Raw genomic sequence first — 23092 nt, 5'->3', positions numbered from 1 at the left:
GAACTGACTGTACCCCCTATTTAATTTCTACTTTAGCTGTTTGGTCACCATTTCTAATTGCCTAACCATCAAACTTTAACGTAATGTAAACACAATTTAGGCATATTCACCATATATTTTTATTCATTTATGTTAAAGAAAAAAAGAAAACAAATGCAATAATTTTACAAGGGTACTTGATGTTAAAACTAAAACTAAGAGTAAGACACTGCCAGCAAAGTTTCTGCTTCATCATGCGAAGCATACAGATTAACAAGATCCCAAGTTGGAAGTGTTCATTTGTAAACCCTGTCTGCAGCTGTCTGAGTGAGGAAAAAAAAGTCACAGCTTTCACTTTCAAGGTGGTTTACACAACAAATAGGAACCTTTAAAAACATCACTGGGTGACACCAGCTATGGCGTGAAACAGACAATATAATCAAGATAAAAAAACCTGTGACAAAGGCCCATGGCAATGAATTCAAAGAAGTATGTGTGAAATCTCACAGCAAACTGAGCAAAGTCTGACATAAGCAATGGAGCAGAATTCTGAAACTTCTTTTCCTACACCATCTGCTGGTCATTTTTGGGATTACTATAGCAAGATTTTCTTTAAGGTGGATCACATGTGTTGGATTACGAGATATCAAAATACCTGAATGTCCTCAAGTCTTCACATATTCAAGATGGACAACAAATCTGAAATCAAGAACAAAGAAGTTTAAACAGAGTTATTAGGGACTCCACAGTGAGCGATTGTTAATATACTTTTGGGATGGGCAAAATAAGATTGCTATCAATTCATATCTAGAAGAATCTTGAAAAACAATGGACATCACCATCAAAGGGAAAGACTGGATGATTTGTTCTCTGTAATGGATGAGCAAAGCTTAAAGAGGGCTCTTAAGATCCCACTTCACTGAAAATGATCAGAAGAAAGTTTAACTTAGCTGGACCCCATAGTGAGGGTGCTGTGTGTGCACCTTTTACTTTTCAAACCTGACCAAGACAGCATGGGCCTACAAGTAGTGAATACATGTTCCAGGGGATAGCATGTTAAGCGGCTTTTCAGCAGGTTCTCAAGAAATGGACATCTATGTATGGCCATCACATATTTCATATGTGATATTGATTATTGGTATTAACTTATATCTTACCTCAGGATCATTGAACTGAATCGTTAGTTCTGCTGTGACAGAAATGATTGTAAATGGGGCTATATAAAGATGATCAAAAGTTTTATGTGATCATTGACTATCTTCTGGTGGAGACAGATTCTGGTAAAAGTTGTCATTCAGTTGATTTTACAGTTTTTTGTAATTCAAGTTGACTCGGATCTTAAACAAGACATGTACAAATGTTAGGAATTTGTCAGACAAGTTTTAGTATGCAGAAGCTAATCTTTGGCCACTTACAATGCACCAGACACCCTTTCCAAGTTCATGCTCAAACGTTTTTGGTTACCTGATGTGAAAACTGATTAACATAATGACGCAATGATATTTTTGGTAATCAAAAATACCATCTAATGATCCAGTTCCATACAAGCTTTCTGCTACATTAATACAATGCGCCAAAGCCATCTTGACAATATTAGGTGCAAGAAAGGAACCAGCTGTAGCAGTACAACAATTCATAATAATAACCAATTTGGTGTCGCCAATCTACCCAATAGCATTTCTGTGAACAATGGGCACAAGCAGAACATCCTAACTCCACATAGATAAAGACCAAGCTGGAAATATATCTGGTGTCCAAGCAGTGCCATGCTACCAGTTTTATTACTGTGCCACCCAGTAAGAATACCAAAATAATGCCGAAAAAAAAACGTTATCCCAAGGTTAATACAAATATTGCATGAATAATAAATGACAAAAATGTTACTTGTCCTCTGCCTTTTCTGCAAGCTTTACTCTATAAACTGTACATCAGTACTGAGTTAGATCATAAGACCTATTCCTTACATTCTCAGAATTTGTGTACAGTATTCATTACAATTTGATGAGATGACACCCAGTCTATTGTAAGGCAGGGCAAGATGCCAGTCCACTGAGGGTTGTACAGAGACTCACAGCGACGCCTTTTAGGAATAACAAACAGCCTAACTCAAGTTTTTGAACTTTGAATGGGAACCAATGTCCATGTTTTAAATCCATGTGGACATGATAAGAACATAAGTAAAAACACCCCAGCCAGAAACTAAACAGGGTTAAAAATACTGTACCACCAGAACATAAAATAACCATGACACTGAAAAAACAGTGATAACATACAGATATTCAAATGTGCCATTCAATAATGTTACACGTAACATGACATAACTTAAAATTCCTAAACCCACTTGATCCAACTCATGGTTACAGAAAAATATCAAACGATAAATTATCTAATTCAGTTTAGATCAAATATAGGTATTAGTATTATTTTTTGCTTTAAAACAATGTTTTACTATACATTGCATCAAGGGAGCAAAAGTTCTAAATGGTGTAATAAGGCACTATATAGTGCCCAACCCGGCACAGACTACACAGAGGCACATGTAAAACACACAGGCTTTTTATTTTTCTTCACCTGTGGGGCACGTCTTCCCTGTGAACCCCACAGGCAATACACAGTCCCAAAAGCACTCAACAGTAAGCAAAACAACCTTTCTTCTGGCACCACCACCACCACCACTCCTCCCAGGCAACCTCGTCCTCTTCCTCCCGATTCTGGCTGCCGAGTGGTGGTGGCTGGCCCCTTTTCTAGCCCACCTGGAAGTGTTCCAGATGCTTGACCACCTGGTCCAAATTGCACTTCTGGATGGGACTGAAGACTCGTCCAGCCGGGCTGTTGATTCCAGGCAGCACGCCCAAGGGGCCACCCCAGCTCCCAACCAGGCTGTGGAGGACTCCATCTCCCATGGAGCCATGCGGGAGGTTGGGGAATCACCGTCGGCCAGGGAGGCTGCCACCAAGCGTTCTGGGGGAGGTATTGGGCTGCCCATGGTTGCTCCCCTGGAACATATGCAGCAGGGGCGACCCGGCCGCCCATCACAATGGCTTTACACTTCTCATTTTGAATCAGTTCCAGGATGAATTCATGCCAACACACTGCCACAAAATAAACATCATGGATTAAATTTAGTAAGATTTATTTTTGTATATTTAAAAGCACTTTAATTAAAATAAATTTACTTTCAAAGTATTAAAAATCTTCCATGTCAAAAAAAAAATCAAGTGGTTTCTTCATCATTTCAATATTTTTTTCTTCAAGTCGATATCAAAATATTCATCCAGGATTCCACTGAAAATACCAACTGTAGCCAAGTTTGCCAGTGTTATAATAATCACTAAAGAGGCGTAAAATCCACTGAGCCTGGAAAGACAGCAGTATAGATTAAATTGCAGATTATTTTAAAATACTTGCAGAGTATAAAGATGTCCTTATTAATTATGTCCAAAATACAAAGCAGGTTTGAAGTATCTGGCTTTTTACTTTATTAAGGAAATGCACGTATGACTGACCATCAGCTCAGAGAAGATCATAAATATGTACGTTTATAGATCCAGTCACATGCATATCTATTTGTTTTATATAGTATACTCATAAACGCACCATCTACCATGACTGCTGCACACACCACATGGGTTTATTGGTGATGGGCAATCAGCATCACTTTTGCTAGACATCTGGAGGCTTTCTCACCTGTTCTAGTAATTCAACTTCCAGTGCATTTTCTGTTTTGGCTCAGTGTCATTAATTCCAATCACTGTCACAGTGCTACTGAGACTATGCAAACAGCTACAACCAAATGCAACAAAAAGAAAATAGGTCATATATTTTAGTCATCAGTTATTCTAGACCCACTTTCTTTTATGCATTTCAGCCCTCTGTCACCATAAGGAGTGATAGGCATACTATGTCAGGAGACATGTTTAATAGTTGCTCATTTGTTAGTACAAACTGTAAATTAAAACTAAAACTCAGAGCCCAGGTCCACACAGGTTCATGTAATCTTTAAAATGTTTTCCTGACCTACTTAAATTTAATGCAGGGTAATAGAGAGCTGGACTGTTTACTGGCGGCACTGGAAAAAACACATGAGCCAACCATACATGAGGTGCAAATCAGCTCCGGGTCACACATCCACACTTGCTCTCAAAATGCTAGTTCAAGCCCCAAGTTAATAAAATCTGTACCTGTTTGGAATTAATGGTCAATACTCAACCATGAGCTGTTCTATTAATTTCCTATGTAGTTTTACAGAGTTTACCAGGCTGCCATAACAGCACAATATAGTTCTCTAATAAGGATAAGTTCTTCAGAAGTTATTTAAACAAGCATTTTCTTTATTTTCCTCTTAGGAAGCTATTTATGACATTAAAAACAGGAAAAGAGCAATGTATATTGAAATAAAGATGTTTAGAAGCAATATTGACAGGATACAGTAGATATCAAATAGTCTGGGGTAAATATGTCTTAATGTTGATGCAATGCTAAAATTACTCATTTGTTTCAGAAAAAATAGCAAGATGCAAGTCATTTTGTGGAATACACTTTTTCATTCAGTAGAAATATCTGCATTGAGCAGTACATCAGCCAAAATCTATATTAAGTCACCCTGCTTCCTTTTTCTTTCTTTATCTGTACATGCACATTTTTGAATTACTGTAGTTCCTAATAGTGTGTATTGACATACAGTGCATCCAGAAAGTATTCACAGCGCATCACTTTTTCCACCTTTTGTTATGTTACAGCCTTATTCCAAAATGGATTAAATTCATTTTTTTCCTCAGAATTCTGCACACAACACCCCATAATGAAAAAAGTTTACTTGAGGTTTTTGCAAATTTATTAATAATAAAAAAACTGAGAAATCCCATGTACATAAGTATTCACCGCCTTTGCTCAATACTTCGTCGATGCACCTTTGACAGCAATTACAGCCTCAAGTCTTTTTGAATATGATGCCACAAGCTTGGCACACCTGTCCTTGGCCAGTTTCGCCCATTCCGCTTTGCAGCACCTCTCAAGCTCCATCAGGTTGGATGGGAAGCGTCGGTGCACAGCCATTTTAAGATCTCTCCAGAGATGTTCAATCAGATTCAAGTCTGGGCTCTGGCTGGGCCACTCAAGGACATTCACAGAGTTGTCCTGAAGCCACTCCTTTGATATCTTGGCTGTGTGCTTAGGGTCGTTGTCCTGCTGAAAGATGAACCATCGCCCCAGTCTGAATTCAAGAGCGCTCTGGAGCAGGTTTTCATCCAGGATGTCTCTGTATATTGCTGCAGTCATCTTTCCCTTTATCCTGACTAGTCTCCCAGTTCCTGCCGCTGAAAAACATCCCCATAGCATGATACTGCCACCACCATGCTTCACTGTAGGGATGGTGCCAGGTTTCCTCCAAACGTGACGCCTGGCATTCACACCAAAGAGTTCAATCTTTGTCTCATCAGACCAGAGAATTTTCTTTCTCATGGTCTGAGAGTCCTTCAGGTGCCTTTTAGCAAACTCCAGGCGGGCTGCCATGTGCCTTTTACTAAGGAGAGGCTTCCATCTGGCCACTCTACCATACAGGCCTGATTGGTGGATTGCTGCAGAGATGGTTGTCCTTCTGGAAGGTTCTCCTCTCTCCGACAGATGACCTCTGGAGCTCTGACAGAGTGACCTTCGGGTTCTTGGTCACCTCCCTGACTAAGGCCCTTTTCCCCCGATCGCTCAGTTTAGATGGCCAGCCAGCTCTAGGAAGAGTCCTGGTGGTTTCGAACTTCTTCCACTTATGGATGATGGAAGCCACTGTGCTCATTGGGACCTTCAAAGCAGCAGAAATTTTTCTGCAACCTTCCCCAGATCTGTGCCTCGAGACAATTCTGTCTCAGAGGTCTACAGACAATTCCTTTGACTTCATGCTTGGTTTGTGCTCTGACATGAACTGTCAACTGTAGGACTTTATATCGACAGGTGTGTGCCTTTCCAAATCATGTCCAATCAACTGAATTTACCACAGGTGGACTCCAATTAAGCTGCAGAAACATCTAAAGGACGATCAAGGGAAACAGGATGCACCTGAGCTCAATTTCGAGCTTCACGGCAAAGTCTGTGAATACTTACAGTATGTACATGTGCTTTCTCAATTTTTTTATTTTTAATAAATTTGCAAAAACCTCAAGTAAACTTTTTTCACGTTGTCATTATGGGGTGTTGTGTGTAGAATTCTGAGGAAAAAAATGAATTTAATCCATTTTGGAATAAGGCTGTAACATAACAAAATGTGGAAAAAGTGATGCGCTGTGAATACTTTCCGGATGCACTGTATGTCTTTAGTCTGGCACTAGAACATTAAAGGCAGACCAGAACACAACACTATTCATGTAACTGGTTCAAGATATTTCATTTAAGTGCAAAATGCTGAGGAATAATTCAAATTACACAAGGTGTTAATTTAAAAGCAGGTTTTACAAACCTACTTGGTGAATTCAGGAGTTCATTTTTAAGTACTCGTGAGTGATGTTCTAAAGGGAATGATTCTTACCTTCCTTTAGAAGAAGCCTGATATCCAAAAAAAAAGCAATGTTGAGCATAGATGTAAAACAAGCCAAGGACTGCTGCTAATACTGCAAATAATAAAATTCAGAAAATTAAAAATCTGTCTCTTCAAACAGAATTTAAGCTCTGCTGTGATCTTACATATATTACAACTCAAAGCACTTTCTTGGAAAAACAAGGTGCTACCAAAATGTAAGTTCCTATCATGAAATAATTTATATTGTTTTCCCCACCATGCATTTTCTACTTACATCTGAATAATTTTCAAGTATATAGTTAAGAGACACTGTTACTTTAATTCTTTTCTCTTTTCTATCTTACCAGTAATAGCTTATTTCCCAAATACAGTTTCTTCATGAGAGAATATTTAGGATTCACGACTAGTAATAGTTGGCTGGGTTTCTCTACATTTCTCTTCTCTTTATTTTTTCAAAATATGTACTCTCTTTTTCACTTCTGATTACTTTTCTGGTTGTACTTACCATACTCTTTACCCCAGTAGCATAGGACTCATAATGAAGAGCCCAATCCAAATTCTTGACATTAACACTTTAAAAACAACTTTATTTTTTTAATTTAATACACAACTAAACAATATGTAAGGGTTGTTCCTTAAAAACTGACAGATATGAGAAATATCTGATTCATCATAGTTATCACCTTTCCATCCTAAGTTCAGCAGACTACAACCAAATCATTCAATATAAATAAAAATACCTCACAGAAATGTACTTATTTCATTTATCTTATTTTCTACCTTGTTTATATACGCAATACTATCTTCAAAAGTATCCTGCTAATCCATTTCCATATTCTTTGGTGTCAAAAAGCAACTAGGAAGCAATGCCATGTGTGTACTGTACATGTGAACTGATTTGTCTTTACAATCATACAACCTTTTCTTATTTTTGAAAAAAAGAACACAAACGTGATGAGTAAACCTACTACCTGAGTCAAAACTAAGACAGATGAAATGTTATAAAACTTAACCTTCTGTAAATGAGTTTAGTACAGTGAAAAACTGCAGTTTCAGCTTTTAATGAAGGCTAGCCCTTGTCACTTCTTAAAAATAATAATTTGATCACGACCCTCCCAATTTGAAATGACTGTAGCTCAGAGACTGTGTCACTAAACTTTGATAGTATGATAAAGTGTTACATATGCCACACTAAATAAATAGAGAATACACATGCAGAAGTGGATTTTTACAGTATGTTCAGTTCAGAAACTTTTATCCCTGAAACAGTTTTATAACACAGAGAGAGTGCAATGTAGTCATTACTACAAAGCCACTTCTTCTAAAACCTCTTTTAATCTATTTACAGTATTTTTGGAGACCACAGTGACCCAAAGGTTCAAGAGGGAGGTGGTGAAAAAGGCATTGTTCATGGGGAGTAAACTTCACTTAGCCGCTTGCCCACAGAATGATTGAGGAAAAACAGTGACTGCTATTGCAGAAACTTTTTGGCCTCAGCCAGACTTGACAAAAATGAGAAGGCACTTTTAGGGAAACTTGAGAATCATCAAGGCATCAAGCAGCACTGGAGACACCAAAGAGGTATGAACTCATGAAATAATAAAGGTGAGGTTGTACATTTCTATCATTCGTGTTTCAGCTACTATACGTTGTTTGTAGTAGCTTTCTGAAGACAAATATGCCAGATATTTCTATGTGCCATATTAATTACAAGTATTCCTGTATGTATGTATGTATGCAAAAGGGCGGCACGGTGGCGCAGTGGGTAGCGCTGCTGCCTCGCAGTTGGGTGATCTGGGGACCTGGGTTCGCTTCCCGGGTCCTCCCTGCGTGGAGTTTGCATGTTCTCCCCGTGTCTGCGTGGGTTTCCTCCGGGTGCTCCGGTTTCCTCCCACAGTCTAAAGACATGCAGGTTAGGTGGATTGGCGATTCTAACTTGGCCCTAGTGTGTGCTTGGTGTGTGGGTGTGTTTATGTGTGTCCTGTGGTGGGTTGGCACCCTGCCCAGGATTGTTTCCTGCCTTGTGCCCTGTGTTGGCTGGGATTGGCTCCAGCAGATCCCGGTGACCCTGTGTTCGGATTCAGTGGGTTGGAAAATGGATGGATGGATGGATGTATGCAAAACTACTTCACCTGATTTTTATCAATGAACAAATTCTTAACTGTATGGAGCTTTTTGAAGGAAAATATCACACAATGCTTTGATATATCAAGTACAAAGCACTTCCTTTACCAACATCTTGTTAGACTGTGACAGAGATGCAGCACGTCTTGGTCAGGCTACTATATTTATAACAAACTTTGGGTGTGAATCTTGAATTCAATTTCTTAGTTAAGGAAAACTGTTTTTCTTCCATTTCTGTTGAGTGGAAATTACATAAAGTTTACATTCATCACAGAGTAAACCCACATTCTTAGTCAGCAAAAATCATCTTTGCACTATAAGCTCCAGTACCAGTTGCCTTGAGTACTTTCTGTTTTGGATTTACCAACACAAGGATGAGAGGTGTATCCTATGAATAAAATTCAAGCACACACTTTGATTTCATTTTTGTTACAGGATAAAGCTAAGCAGGTTAAAACTAGTAAAACATGCAAAATGTGACACAAATCCCTGCAGTGTCATTTACATAAAAGTGTCCAAAATGACAATGATGGGGCTATCAACCTTAACTCTGCATTTTCTCCAAGGGAAAAAATTATTTGTTGTGTGCATTTCTTCCCCTGCTTTTTGTAAAGTCCAGACACAATGGCTAAGTTACCGAAGAGCTCCTACATCCCAAATATTTTGGATAAGACTGAACATTTTGTTCTTAATGTACATTTCAGTGACTCCGGCAAGTTCAATCAAAATTTACTTTTTAAGTGTCTGACATAAGTCTCTTTCATCAATGCAGAACCAACATTTAATTTAGAGCAACAATGGAAGCGATACATATTGTTTGTTCAACCAGTGTGCATGGCGTGGCACTGAAACTTTTCCACTTTTACTTAAGCTGAACAGTATGTGTGCCACTACAGTTGCTGGTTTTCACTTGGTCTTCTCAATGTAGCTTAGTCTGCCACCTTGGGGCGAATCTGCTTAAAGCAGAACAAATGCAGCGATTTATAATATGAACATGATGTCAGTATTGTCATTAAGGCATTTTCTTTAAATTGCTCCTTAAAACATCCACATAAGCTTTCAGTTTGCCATTTTATGATCGAGTATTTTGTGCTGGTATTATATTACTCTCAGTATTCTGAGCAGGTAAAAATATCATTGTATTATGTAAATATGGCAATAAACATAAACTTGTTGCATTTGCAGTTATCCTAAATTGAAGACAGTTTCGATATACTTATCAAATAAAGACTGCTGCAGCTTGCAGTCATGGCTATCCACTCCAACTTACCCTTACGAACTATATCTACTCAAACTCGCTCAAAATTACTTTTTACAAAGCAATGATCAGGCAGTAATGTACAAATATTTTACTTAATGCAGCTTCAAATACTGAAATGAATGTGCTTGTGATTTTCTATGTCTTCATTTTCATCTCCTTAATTTTATTGCCGTCCCCTCCATGCATTATCATGTCCTCTGCATAGTTATTATTAGTAACAGCTGAGAAATAACTCAAAACACCAATGCTGCCTAGCCATACAATAGAATACTGAAAGTACAGCTTGGTAGAGGAGACAGTACGCAAATGCCTGAAACTGGTTTATTTGTTTTTTATGGAATTTAGGAGGGCGTGAAAATGTGCTGTAGGAACTTTTTCCTTAATTATAGTAACTCAATAAATTTTGCTAAGGCACCTGTTGAGTTCAGTGGCAGTGCTTCTGCCTCAGGAATCCAGCATGCTCGGTTTCACTCTTGCTCCCAGTTACTGTCTGTGTGGAGTTTTCATTTTTCTTCTGCTTAGTTTTCTTCATTCTTCTCCAAAGATGTACAGATACATATGGGTGAGTGGGCCCTGCAATGAACTGGAGTCCTGACCATAGGTGTTTCATGTCTTGCACCCAGTGCTGCTAGCATATGCTTCAGGGCACTGTGGCACTTAATTAGATTAAAGGGTTTGAGAGTGGTACATTATATTGTGTTACATTTTTCTTACTTCTTTGCAAATTATATTTGCATTCAATAACACCTGTGTACTGTTTATGTCAGTTTAGGTATTAAAAACGATCAGCTGCACAGGTTCACAAAACTGAAGAAGACTGACCCTATTAGTAGAATGTTAAAAAAAAGCTTAACACAACCACTACTCTCCCTCAAGCATGCTCACTTCAGCATGCAGTCTTCAATGTTTTTCTCATTTTCTCGCAGGTATATTTTGTGCTAAGCAGAGATTCTGATACTGTTAAGGAAACATGCTCTGTATTCTGCAGTTTTCTATTATTACTAGAGACTTTACTTTTGTTCTGTTTAAATACTTACTCACTGTCACAAATGCACATATAGAGGACACCTTAAGGGCTCTGTTGAGAGAAGCAGTACCACCCCTGAACGTGAGGTGAAGCCAATGCTAACAACCTCTCCCTTTACACCCACAGCAGCGAGGTGCACACGGCAGAAAACACCTAATGACACACCGACACTCAAAGTAAGTCCTACCTCTTCTGGGTGTGGCAGCATATATACTGGCACTGTCAGGTGGAAGAAGGGGTCACTTGGACTACAGAGAACTCTAGGAGACTGAACTCCCGAAAACCTTAAAGCTCATGAAAAGAGATTTGTGTGGACGGCAAAGCCTTTGTTGGTGTAACACACTTTTCTCTTTTGCTCAGTTTTGCTTTATTAAATGGGGATCGCCTAGTTGGTGCCCCAACAATTCTTTTGGTATCCGCCCCAAGTTTGTGCCATCACAGCACAAACAAAGATAACAATTCATCAATACAAACAAGCACAAACCTAATGCTGTCCCTGTTAAGCTGCAAAAGGTGTTCAACAAGGATCAGTTCATGATCTGAATTTTAATTTTCGTTATTTTCATTCTGCCCCTTGGTCAGCTTTTCCACTGTTACGCAGAATCCATTTCAGGTCTAGGTCACTACAACATTTAGCTGTCAACAACACTTAGCTGTAATACTATGCTATCTTCCAATTTGTAGACAGTCTTAAAGATAAGTCATGGCTACTTAATGGTCTCAATGAATCTGAGACAACAAGTGCGCAGTCTTTATGTGCTGTTGCTTCAATTATGTTTATTTTCTTCATTTCAAAAATTTTTTTTCATTATCTCATCTTAATTATAGATTAAGCTTTTCATTTTTTTCCCATATTGCTTTTCATGGTAGCCTGTTTGACAGCATCTTTGTTCATTATTTGACTTGATCTATACTGTATCTCCTGTGTGCAACTGTGCTTTACCAAAAGCACAAGTCAATGTGGTACTCTAACCATAGAGTCTATCCAACATGAAGAAAATTACTTTAAATTGTAAACAGCATATATTTCCAGATTGCCAGCCACTAACACAGCACTACGACTTTCCCAAATGAACCTAAAATAGAGTATTTTGGGTCTTCTCATATTTCCTTTTAACTTAACAATGACAAAAAAAAAAGTTGATTGATCTAAAGGCTCAGATATCCAAAATTACAATATTCATTGTCATTGAGATAGTGCCCATTGTGAAATACTCCATAACCAATTGTGCCCTTACATAATAAAGAAAAAAATCTCTCTCAGCAGAAGCACTATAAAAATGTAATTATTATTATTATTAAATGATCCTGAACCTTTGGTTTGTGCTTTCATAATTTATTGCTTCAAATATTATAATGCCACCCTCAGAGGCAGTTTTGCCAAAACAATAACCAGACTGCAAACATTTTAAGAGTTCAAAGCCATAAGCACATATCACTCATCTTCTCTAGTAGTTATGCTCATTATCTCTTCCATCCCAAATTTATAACAAACTTCACTTCATAATATTCAAGGTAGCACATGGACTAGACTCTCTACAAAGAAGAAGAACCTCAGTTCTTCTTTCACCCCTAGTTACTATGACACTTCAGTTTGCTTCTGGTCCCTCAGACTAAACTCCACTCTGGTTTTAGAATGCTGTAATAGAAATAGAATATTATTATTAATTATTATTATTATTATCATCATGATTTTCATCTTAATAGCCCTCGTGCAAATATGTAAAGCATAACTGGGATGAAGATTTACAATCTAAAAGGACAATGACCCCCTGGCATACTGTCAATTGTACACTTCTGACCTTTGGAATAGGAAGGTGAAATTATGAAACTTTGTGAAGTAGCATGGCAAATGAGGTTTGCTAACATTCCTTATATAGCTTCAGTAAATCTGCAAAGAACAATAACCATAAATTCCCAACTATAGATGGAAAATGCAAATACAAATGCCTGCATGATAGCCCAAAGCTAGAATCACCACCAAAAGAGTTTCTACAAATTACTAGATTCAAAGAGTTGCACGGTTATCTAAAGAAGGTATTTTACTTCCTGACATTTTAAGATTACTGTTAATATACTATAATAATACTATAACATATACTGTTAATATGTTTTACATTTGGTTGACATCCAAGGGAACCTACAAGTTCATGGTATGTATAAATGTTCACAGATATTTTTACAGAGCTCAAGGTGGGCAAGTAAATTGCTCCAAGCGATGCAGTGAATCACAAGCAGAAACTGAACTGGCAACCTTTTACATTGAATGCCTTAGCCACTGTACAAAAATGCATTTTTTAAGAGTCAGAAACAAACATTGCTGACTGCACAGCACCTCCTAAAAGCCAAAAACTTGAAGCTTGTAACCAGTTCATAACAGCCTATAAGAAACCCTGTACTATTCACCCAATATAATAGATAACAGCATGTAAGTCTCACATGACACAGCTTGTGCCCTGATAAGACAGAAGAAGGCAGGCAAGATGATGCCTGCATTGGCATCAGTACCTTTAAAGTAAAACAGCAGAAAAAGGAAAAAAATGGCTTCCGAGACCACCAAAAGGACACTCTAACATGCAATGTTTACAATTCTGCATATTGTTCCTAACCCCTAAAATTAAATTCAGAGTAGGGTTGTTCTTCTCTGTACTCTCTTCCTGTCAGGGTCACCATCTGGGACATGAGATGAAGTATGAGCTTGACTAATAATATTACTGAAGACAGGAAGGAGGAGAGAAGTGATAGTGTGTTATTGTAGTATTTTCAGGTAGCTAAGTTCAACAGCCCCTCCACAGGTAAGACATAAGTAGGAACACTACTGTTAGTTCTGCTAATATGAATCCCAAAATTTACATTTGGTTTAGTAAAACTATTCTCTAGCTGGTATGCTTGGGAGTCTCTGAAGTGCTCTCCTATCACCCAATAAATTCAAAACAGTAACCCAAAACTTTTGGACTTGGTTCAATTCAGGAGTGACTACTTCTGAAGACACTGTATTTCAGGACATTGCACTTAATCTCTTTTATTTATTCATCAGGTTTTACAGTTATAAACAGAAGTCACTTACCTTCACTTGTATGCAACCCAGCAGTCCAAAACACCACAAGGAATATAGGATAGAACTCCACACAATTTTGACTGTAAGAATACAATTATAAAAATGATTCAAAAGGAAAAAGGTATATACTGTATCACTACATATTTAGCCATTTATTATCATCTGCTTAATCAACATGGTTAAAGTCATTCATGAAGATTTAAACTTAAAAAGTGAGATGGTACAATATAAAGGCCTGTAAGCTAAATGATGAAAGAAAACACCCAAATCCAAAGGAACTTTACTCATCTAATAGAATAACTATTCAATACCTGTTACTTTGCTCAAGCAAACAAAGCCACCTGCAATTCAAATCAAAAAGTTGAACATCTAGGCCTGGCCTCCAACCAATATGAGTCTTTTTTTTGGATACTCAAATTTTTCTCCAGCATCTCAAAGATGTGCAAAGTAAATTAACTGGTAATTTTAAAAAAAGTCCTGCATTTATGAGTGTGAATTTGTCCTGCAATTGATTTCCATCTTGAACTGAACTAAGCAGGTACAATAATGGATAGATACTTTATCAATATACCGTGAAGTACTCAAATTGACTAATACTGCATATTTAAAAGTAGCAACGTAGCTATTTGCATTTTGTTACTTTAATTTATCCAGACAGATTACAAAATCATCAGCAGATGTCAACACCCCTGTGAATTACCAGAAATCTGCTTTATCCAACACAGTATTGTGGAAGTTAAGCTAATTCAGGCGCAAGATAGAAGACAATGCTGGACAAGGTGAATTCCTTTTCAAGACCCACTAATGCACACATTTATGTTCTGTAAAAAAAAGACAAGCCACCTTGGTCATCTAGCAAAAGTTTTCCTAACAAATCATTCAGCTCAAAAATGGACTGGCAATACTCCACATCTAAAAAACTGTGGGAAAAGAAACACATGACGTTTTGAGATTTCAGTTGAAATTGGTAATAATTTAACAAACAACTGCTGATCCAGATCATTGAGAAATGTCTGATATGTGCCCTTAGCAAAGTATGTAATGACTAGCAGGGAATGGTAATGGTCCTATATTTTTGACTACAGTGTATTTAATAGGGAGTCTACCTCAGATGTATCATGTCCCACCCTCCATGCTTGCTTACATGAATTTTTTTTAAATTTTAGTATATTAAGTTAGGTATGCATTTAAAAGGTAAACACGTTTTGAGACATTTTTGCTAAGTCAGTCAGTCTGTCATTGTCCAACCTGCTATATCCTAACACAGGGTCACAGGGGTCTGCTGGAGCCAATCCCAGCCAACACAGGGAGCAAGGCAGGAACAAATCCCCGGGCAAGGCGCCAGCTCACCACAGGGCACACACACTAGGGAAAATTTAGGATCGCCAATGCACCTAACCTGCATGTCTTTGGACTGTGGGAGGAAACTGGAGCACCCAGAGGAAACCCACGCAGACATGGGGAGAACATGCAAACACCATGCAGGGAGGACCCGGGAAGCGAACCCAGGTCTCCTAACTGCGAGGCAGCAGCGCTACCACTGCGCCACCGTGCTGCCCATTTTTGCTAAATGTAACAAAATATAAGAGAAGCAAGAAAATTTATTTAAAAAGAAATTACACAGTATCATTGCAATATCATTACATTTTACATGTATATTATTAATTTAGGATACACTGGATTATTAAATTAAGGATGAGAAAAAACAAAGTGTTAAGGATGACTGTGGAATTACCACAATATGGTTTTTGGAAGAAGGGAATTTGAAGGCTTAGTTTTGCTAGAACCACAAAAAAATAGCAATCATGTTCAAAGTTTGACTAGAAAGTCTAGACGGATGATTGTTGAATTAAAACACATTACTATTTTGAGGACAGAAACTCTATTATAGTGCAAGGTCTATTTACGTCTTACAATTTAATTGTGCTATATAGGCTATACAGACAGGAATGAAGTTAGTTTATTGTATTTCACATATACAGTGGTGTGAAAAACTATTTGCCCCCTTCCTGATTTCTTATTCTTTTGCATGTTTGTCACACAAAATGTTTCTGATCATCAAACACATTTAACCATTAGTCAAATATAACACAAGTAAACACAAAATGCAGTTTGTAAATGATGGTTTTTATTATTTAGGGAGAAAAAAAATCCAAACCTACATGGCCCTGTGTGAAAAAGTAATTGCCCCCTGAACCTAATAACTGGTTGGGCCACCCTTAGCAGCAATAACTGCAATCAAGCGTTTGCGATAACTTGCAATGAGTCTTTTACAGCGCTCTGGAGGAATTTTGGCCCACTCATCTTTGCAAAATTGTTGTAATTCAGCTTTATTTGAGGGTTTTCTAGCATGAACCGCCTTTTTAAGGTCATGCCATAGCATCTCAATTGGATTCAGGTCAGGACTTTGACTAGGCCACTCCAAAGTCTTCATTTTGTTTTTCTTCAGCCATTCAGAGGTGGATTTGCTGGTGTGTTTTGGGTCATTGTCCTGTTGCAGCACCCAAGATCGCTTCAGCTTGAGTTGACGAACAGATGGCCGGATATTCTCCTTCAGGATTTTTTGGTAGACAGTAGAATTCATGGTTCCATCTATCACAGCACGCCTTCCAGGTCCTGAAGCAGCAAAACAACCCCAGACCATCACACTACCACCACCATATTTTACTGTTGGTATGATGTTCTTTTTCTGAAATGCTGTGTTCCTTTTACGCCAGATGTAACGGGACATTTGCCTTCCAAAAAGTTCAACTTTTGTCTCATCAGTCCACAAGGTATTTTCCCAAAAGTCTTGGCAATCATTGAGATGTTTCTTAGCAAAATTGAGACGAGCCCTAATGTTCTTTTTGCTTAACAGTGGTTTGCGTCTTGGAAATCTGCCATGCAGGCCGTTTTTGCCCAGTCTCTTTCTTATGGTGGAGTCGTGAACACTGACCTTAATTGAGGCAAGTGAGGCCTGCAGTTCTTTAGACGTTGTCCTGGGGTCTTTTGTGACCTCTCGGATGAGTCGTCTCTGCGCTCTTGGGGTAATTTTGGTCGGCCGGCCACTCCTGGGAAGGTTCACCATTGTTCCATGTTTTTGCCATTTGTGGATAATGGCTCTCACTGTGGTTCGCTGGAGTCCCAAAGCTTTAGAAATGGCTTTATAACCTTTACCAGACTGACAGATCTCAATTACTTCTGTTCTCATTTGTTCCTGAATTTCTTTGGATCTTGGCATGATGTCTAGCTTTTGAGGTGCTTTTGGTCTACTTCTCTGTGTCAGGCAGCTCCTATTTAAGTGATTTCTTGATTGAAACAGGTGTGGCAGTAATCAGGCCTGGGGGTGGCTACGGAAATTGAACTCAGGTGTGATACACCACAGTTAGGTTATTTTTTAACAAGGGGGCAATTACTTTTTCACACAGGGCCATGTAGGTTTGGATTTTTTTTCTCCCTAAATAATAAACACCATCATTTAAAAACTGCATTTTGTGTTTACTTGTGTTATATTTGACTAACGGTTAAATGTGTTTGATGATCAGAAACATTTTGTGTGACAAACATGCAAAAGAATAAGAAATCAGGAAGGGGGCAAATAGTTTTTCACACCACTGTATATGCACATAATATATTGTAGTTTAATTTCATTGAATTTTGCTGTATATTTAAAAAATACAAAATATTTAACAAGAATTGGGACTGGACTGTTAAGTTTTTTTTGGTCTTAATTGTTCAGGTGGGGAGCATGCCCGTGATGTCAGTGTAGGGATTTCACTGAAAGTTAAAGCAGAGTTACATACATGAACTATAGGAAGAGAAGAGCTTTAAATATATATATATATATATATATATATATATATATATATATATATATATATATATATATATATATATATATATATAAAAATATATATAATATACAAATAGCTCATTGTGAAGAAATATGCAGTCAGCAATTCACCCAACTTCATGCCTTTAGATTGTGCTTTAGAGTCCTTGCTGGAAAACCCCAAAACTTTTATCTTGTTTTTGAGAAACCCATAATTGAAAGTGCACTATGACAATGCAAGTGCCATTATTATTAATGTCTTCTAACTATCCCTTAATAAAACCATAAAGCAACACATGAAATGTGCAAATGAACAAGCCACTTACTTAATTGAAAGGAAGGTCAAAAACTGCAAATTCAGAACATTTTTGGGTGATGTGTGCTGTTCACTTATTGAAGGCACTTTCTTATACATTGGATTAGTTATCTTTATCCAACCAACCATACATTTTTCAAAATATTTAATAGCAAATAACATTAAAAGGGAGCAAAGGCTAACTCAGCAGCAAGAGACACAAGGCTGGATCTTAGAAATAAAATGGCATCAAATAACTGCAAAGTGTTCTTCTATACTACCTATACTCTACAAAATTTAACCACTCTTCCACTTTTTGTTATTATGATGTATTTTTCTTAGCAATGATAAATGAAAATGTATTGCAGTCAATGCAATTTCCCATTCTCTTAGTGCATATAGTTAATAGTTTTTCATTTCAACAAACAATTATATACAGCTGTATGAAGAGATACTGTATTCTTAAAGCTTATGGGATAAACCCATCAGAAGATATTATCTAGAAGTGTTTTTTGCCAATTTAATGTATGAGGTCTTAATCAGCATGTTTGCATTACAAAGCCGGACTAGAGATTGTTACTTACCTTTTCTACATTTTAATCACCATAATAAATGATCTGTCATATGCATAACCAACAATGTGCCTGCTGTAGCGAATTAGTTCTGTTTCTTTCTGCCTTGCCCGAGTTAGATTGTGCTATCTCCTGATTACTTGTGCTTTCCTACTCCTCTATTTTCAGAAACCGTCTCTTATTATGCAGATGAGGTGTCAATTCTCCAGTCAGTATTTCTTTATTGGGGCCATTTAGGGTTAACAACAGTCTTATATTATTTATATATTCACACAGTATGATATTCATTCCCTAATTTGTCAGTCTACATTTTTCTTTATCATTCTGAATTTTGTAATCTTAACTATAATCTTCTTCGACTTTTTACAGTATATTTGTGCACATTTTGTGTATTCTGATGTAACATTAAAAAACAGGTATTTTTTTGTCTGTACCTTAGCTGAGCCAAAATTACAGCAACAGTGAAATAAAAGCATGAAATGCAGCGGATCCATTTTACAAATGCATTTTTATATATTATGCATATTTATAAAGTTTAATTATAGATAGACTTAAAATCGGTCATTTCACTTGCAGAAATTCTCAGATGATTGTGCACTTATGGGGTGTATTGAACAGGGGGATGAGATACAGTATAGGAGTCAGATGGAGAACTTTGTTTGTTGGTGCAGACAGAATTGTCCGCAACTTAACATCAGCAAAATCAAGGAACTGGTTATTGATTTTTGACACAACAGAGGGCCTCTATTTCTAGTCACTATTCAAGAAGTTCATGTACAGTAGAGGTGGTGCACTCCTGCAAGTACTTTACGTCCACAATGACAGGTTGGACTGGTCTCAAAAACAGAGGAACTACAGAAAAAAAAAGAGAAGAGCATTTTTTCCCCCTAGGAGACTATGTTCCTTTAATGTTTGTAGTGACATATTCCACATGTACTACAACTCTGTGATGGCCAGTGTGATTTCATACGCTGTGGTGTACTATACTAGTAATGTCACTTTAACAGAGGCCCACCGACTCAACAAGCTATGAAAACAAATCAGTGAAAACAAAACTGAGTGCCTGAGTGCAAAACTGAGGCTAGTGTTGGTGGTGTACTGGTGTGGGGGATATTTTCTTGGCACACTTTGGGCCCCTTAGTACCAATTAAGCATTGTTTAAAAAGACATGACCTACCCAAGTATTGTAACTGACCGTGTTGATCCCTTTATGACCATAGTCTACTCATTTTCTGATGGCTACTTCCACCAGGATAATGTGCCATATCACAAAGTTCAAATCATCTCAAACTGGTTCTTTTGAACATGACAATGAGTTCACTGTAATAATAATAATAATTCATTACATTTATATAGCGCTTTTCTCAGTACTCAAAGCGCTATCCACACCGGGAGGAACCGGGAAGCGACCCCACAATCTTCCACAGTCTCCTTACTGCAAAGCAGCAGCACTACCACTGTGCCACCTGTGAGGACTGTACTCAAATGGCCTCCACAGTCACCAGATCTCAATCCAATAGAGTACCTTTGGGATGTGGTGGAATGGGAGATTTGCAACAAATATGCAACTGCGTGATGCTATTGTGTCGATATGGACCAAAATCTCCGAGGAATGTTTCCTTGTTGACTCAATGGCACAAAGAATTACAGCATTTCAGAAGGCAAAAGGGGGTCCAACCCTGTGCTAGCAAGGTGTACCTAATAAAGTGGCCAGTGAGTGAGTGATTGAGTGTGTATATATTGTCACACACGCGTGTTTAGGAGACAACTATAGGGCTTGAGTACATGTAATTCAACGCCGGACCAGGGGGTGGTGAGGTGCACTAATTCTCCCTCTCGATCTTTTACAGACCATTCTAGAGAAATCCCGCCCAGCTCTGGGGCAGCCAACGATGTTACTTCCGGTTCCGGTCCTGATGACATCACTTCCCCTACTGGCCTTTAAAGCTGCCATCTTGTGGATAAGAAGGCGGTCCTGTTTTGGACTCAATTGTGTGAACATGTCAATGTTTTTGCAACAGTTTTGCAGCTGGGAAAAATTATACGGGTGGCTGCCTCAAACCTTCGCAATGTCTGATGGTCATTCTTCTTACAATATATACATATTATACATATATATATCTATTTATTTAAAGGGCTTCTGTAAAAGGCTAAATTTCCTTCTTGGGGCAAATAAAGTTCTATCTATCTATGCAATACTACTTTACATTTACTCGTTGTTGTAGTAAAAGTAACCTGAAGAATTACATCTCCACCACTATGTTCAATTAAACAGCTACATTATAAAACACTACTTTTTGTAGCATTTTTTCCTTCAGGCACACACAAAAAAAAACAAAACAAAAAAAACACACACACACCCAATAAAATGACATTAAAACTTACTGTGCTCGAAAAGTCCTCTCAAATTCTGGAGCCCCATTAACAGCAGGGGGAGTAATACCATGTATTGACCTGCTCTTGCCCACCTGCCTAGTTAGATAACCTAGAGGGAAATTAAATAAAATGCAAATCAGTTGATAAAGTGTCTGGTATTCCACTGAAATCCATATGAAACATGAAAAACTAGAATTTAAAAACTTATGGTAAAAGTTTCTAAATATAAAAAGTTATATCAACAGCCAAGATATCTTATATAATTCAACAAAATACCAGTGCCATAAAAAAACAATTCTCTTTCCTTACACACTAATAAAATGAGAAATATCTTTTGGCAAGTCAATATACAGTCTTCATATTAGTACTCTAAGGCAGTAAGGTGGGTTGTAACCAGCTTTCTTTAAATTTTGCAATTAAACACTTGTTTCACATTGCATTTTACAAAAACTGCATAGGCCACAAAAGATTCATAATCTAGAAGAAAGTGTGCATTATGCTTTTTTAACAATTTAGAAAATATATACATAGTGTAATATTAAGGGGTAGTTCTCAATGAACTCAGCTTAGTATGTAGGCTCTAGGACAAGGGTGGGCAAACTTTTTGGCTCAGGGGCCACATTGACTTTTAACATTTGACAGACAGGCCGGGCCAGCACTAGATGCATACATATCAAACATAAACATAAAAAAGGCATTACAGTGTTAATATTTACATTCACTTTTAGTGGGAACAGTGTTGTTGATCACCCTTTTTTGCCAGTGCATCAAAGTCTGGTGTTAGTTTTGTTGTGGCAATTCTCAGAACAGATCTGAGGTGTTCATTGCTCAACTGGGATCTGTGGGTGCTTTGTTGGTGCTCATCACACTAAAAATCTGGTCACCCACATATGTAGAGCCAAACAACACCAGCATCCTCTGTGCCATCTTCTGGATGTTTGGAAATTTGGCTGCGCTTAATGAAGCATAAAACTCATCCAGTTTAAGAGAGTTGAACTTCTCCTTTAAGATGGTGTCACATTGGAGAGTTAACAAGTTTTACAACTGGCTTCACTACATAGTCAAGCTGCAATACGGATTTACACAGTGCTTCCTGGTGGATTAGGCAGCGTAAGAAAATTACCTCCTGCTCAGGGTTGTCCTCCTTCACCCTCTCCGGGATTCTTTTGAGCAACCCAACGTTTTTTCCAGTCAGATCTGGCGATCCATCTGTTGTAACGTTGGCGAGTGTACCCCAAGGTAGCTTGTGCCTATTTATGACCCCCGACACGCTGTCATACAAGTCCTCTCCCCGCGTTTTCCCCTTTAGGGATTCCATGGCCAAAAACTCCTCCGTTATCTCAAAATTGTCATTAATCCCTCTGATAAAAATTAAAAGCTGAGCAGTGTCCTTTATGTCATTAATTTCGTCCAGTGCCAAGGAACATAATGTAAATGACTCCACTTTTTTGTTTAACTTGCTAGCTAAGTCTTCGTCAATTAGCTCAACATGGCGAGTCACTGTCCTGCGTGATAAGCTAATTTTTTCAAATTTGTTCTTGCTCTCAGGACACAAGAAACCTGCTGTCTCTACCATGCACTCTCTGAGAAACTCCCCTTCAGAGAAAGGCTTGCTGGTCTTTACTAATTTGAATGCCAGTACATCACTTGCCTTCGTGCTTGATTCTTGGATGGCAGTTTGTTGGATAAAGGTGTTTTGCTGTGCCTGCAAACTAGCTGCCAACCTCTGAGCGGTAGCCGTCCGTTCTTGCGTTGACTGGTTATTAGCGTAATTAGCATGCTTGGTGGAAAAGTGACGGCTGATGTTGTATTCCTTTAAAACCGCAACGGTTTCTTGGCAAATAAGACACACAGCCTTTGACAGGACTTCAGTGAAAAGGTATTTAGTTGTCCATTCCTTATTAAACACTCGGCACACACTGTCGACTTTTCTTTTCTTTGGCCCACTCATTGTTGCAGATGGGTTCACAGCAGTAGCAGAGTAATAACAGAGAGTAACCCGGGCTCTGCAAAATCAAGTCAATGTATCACTGCGCCTAATGCGCCACCTGGTGGAACGCCAGGCATTACAGGACAAGGTCAAA

General features: G+C 38.1%; 1 protein-coding gene across 1 annotated transcript in view; it reads right to left on the bottom strand.

Annotated features, from left to right (window-relative positions):
* Positions 1-3095: 3095 nt before the first annotated feature.
* The window catches only part of mgst2 (microsomal glutathione S-transferase 2), a 31938-nt gene continuing 11941 nt past the window's right edge, over positions 3096-23092 (bottom strand). Inside the window, exons 2-5 of the mRNA XM_028801706.2 lie at positions 21018-21117; positions 13964-14034; positions 6494-6575; positions 3096-3336 (exon numbers count right to left, since the gene is read on the bottom strand). Coding sequence (XP_028657539.1) covers positions 3210-3336; positions 6494-6575; positions 13964-14034; positions 21018-21117 — 380 coding nt within the window. The 3' untranslated portion in view covers positions 3096-3209. The remainder of the gene's footprint in view (positions 3337-6493; positions 6576-13963; positions 14035-21017; positions 21118-23092) is intronic.

The sequence above is a fragment of the Erpetoichthys calabaricus genome, chromosome 5 (assembly GCF_900747795.2).
Source record: "Erpetoichthys calabaricus chromosome 5, fErpCal1.3, whole genome shotgun sequence".
In the NCBI taxonomy this organism is placed as follows: domain Eukaryota; kingdom Metazoa; phylum Chordata; class Cladistia; order Polypteriformes; family Polypteridae; genus Erpetoichthys; species Erpetoichthys calabaricus.
Note: the sequence above shows the minus strand (reverse complement) of the source record. Positions and strands in the feature narration are given on the sequence as shown.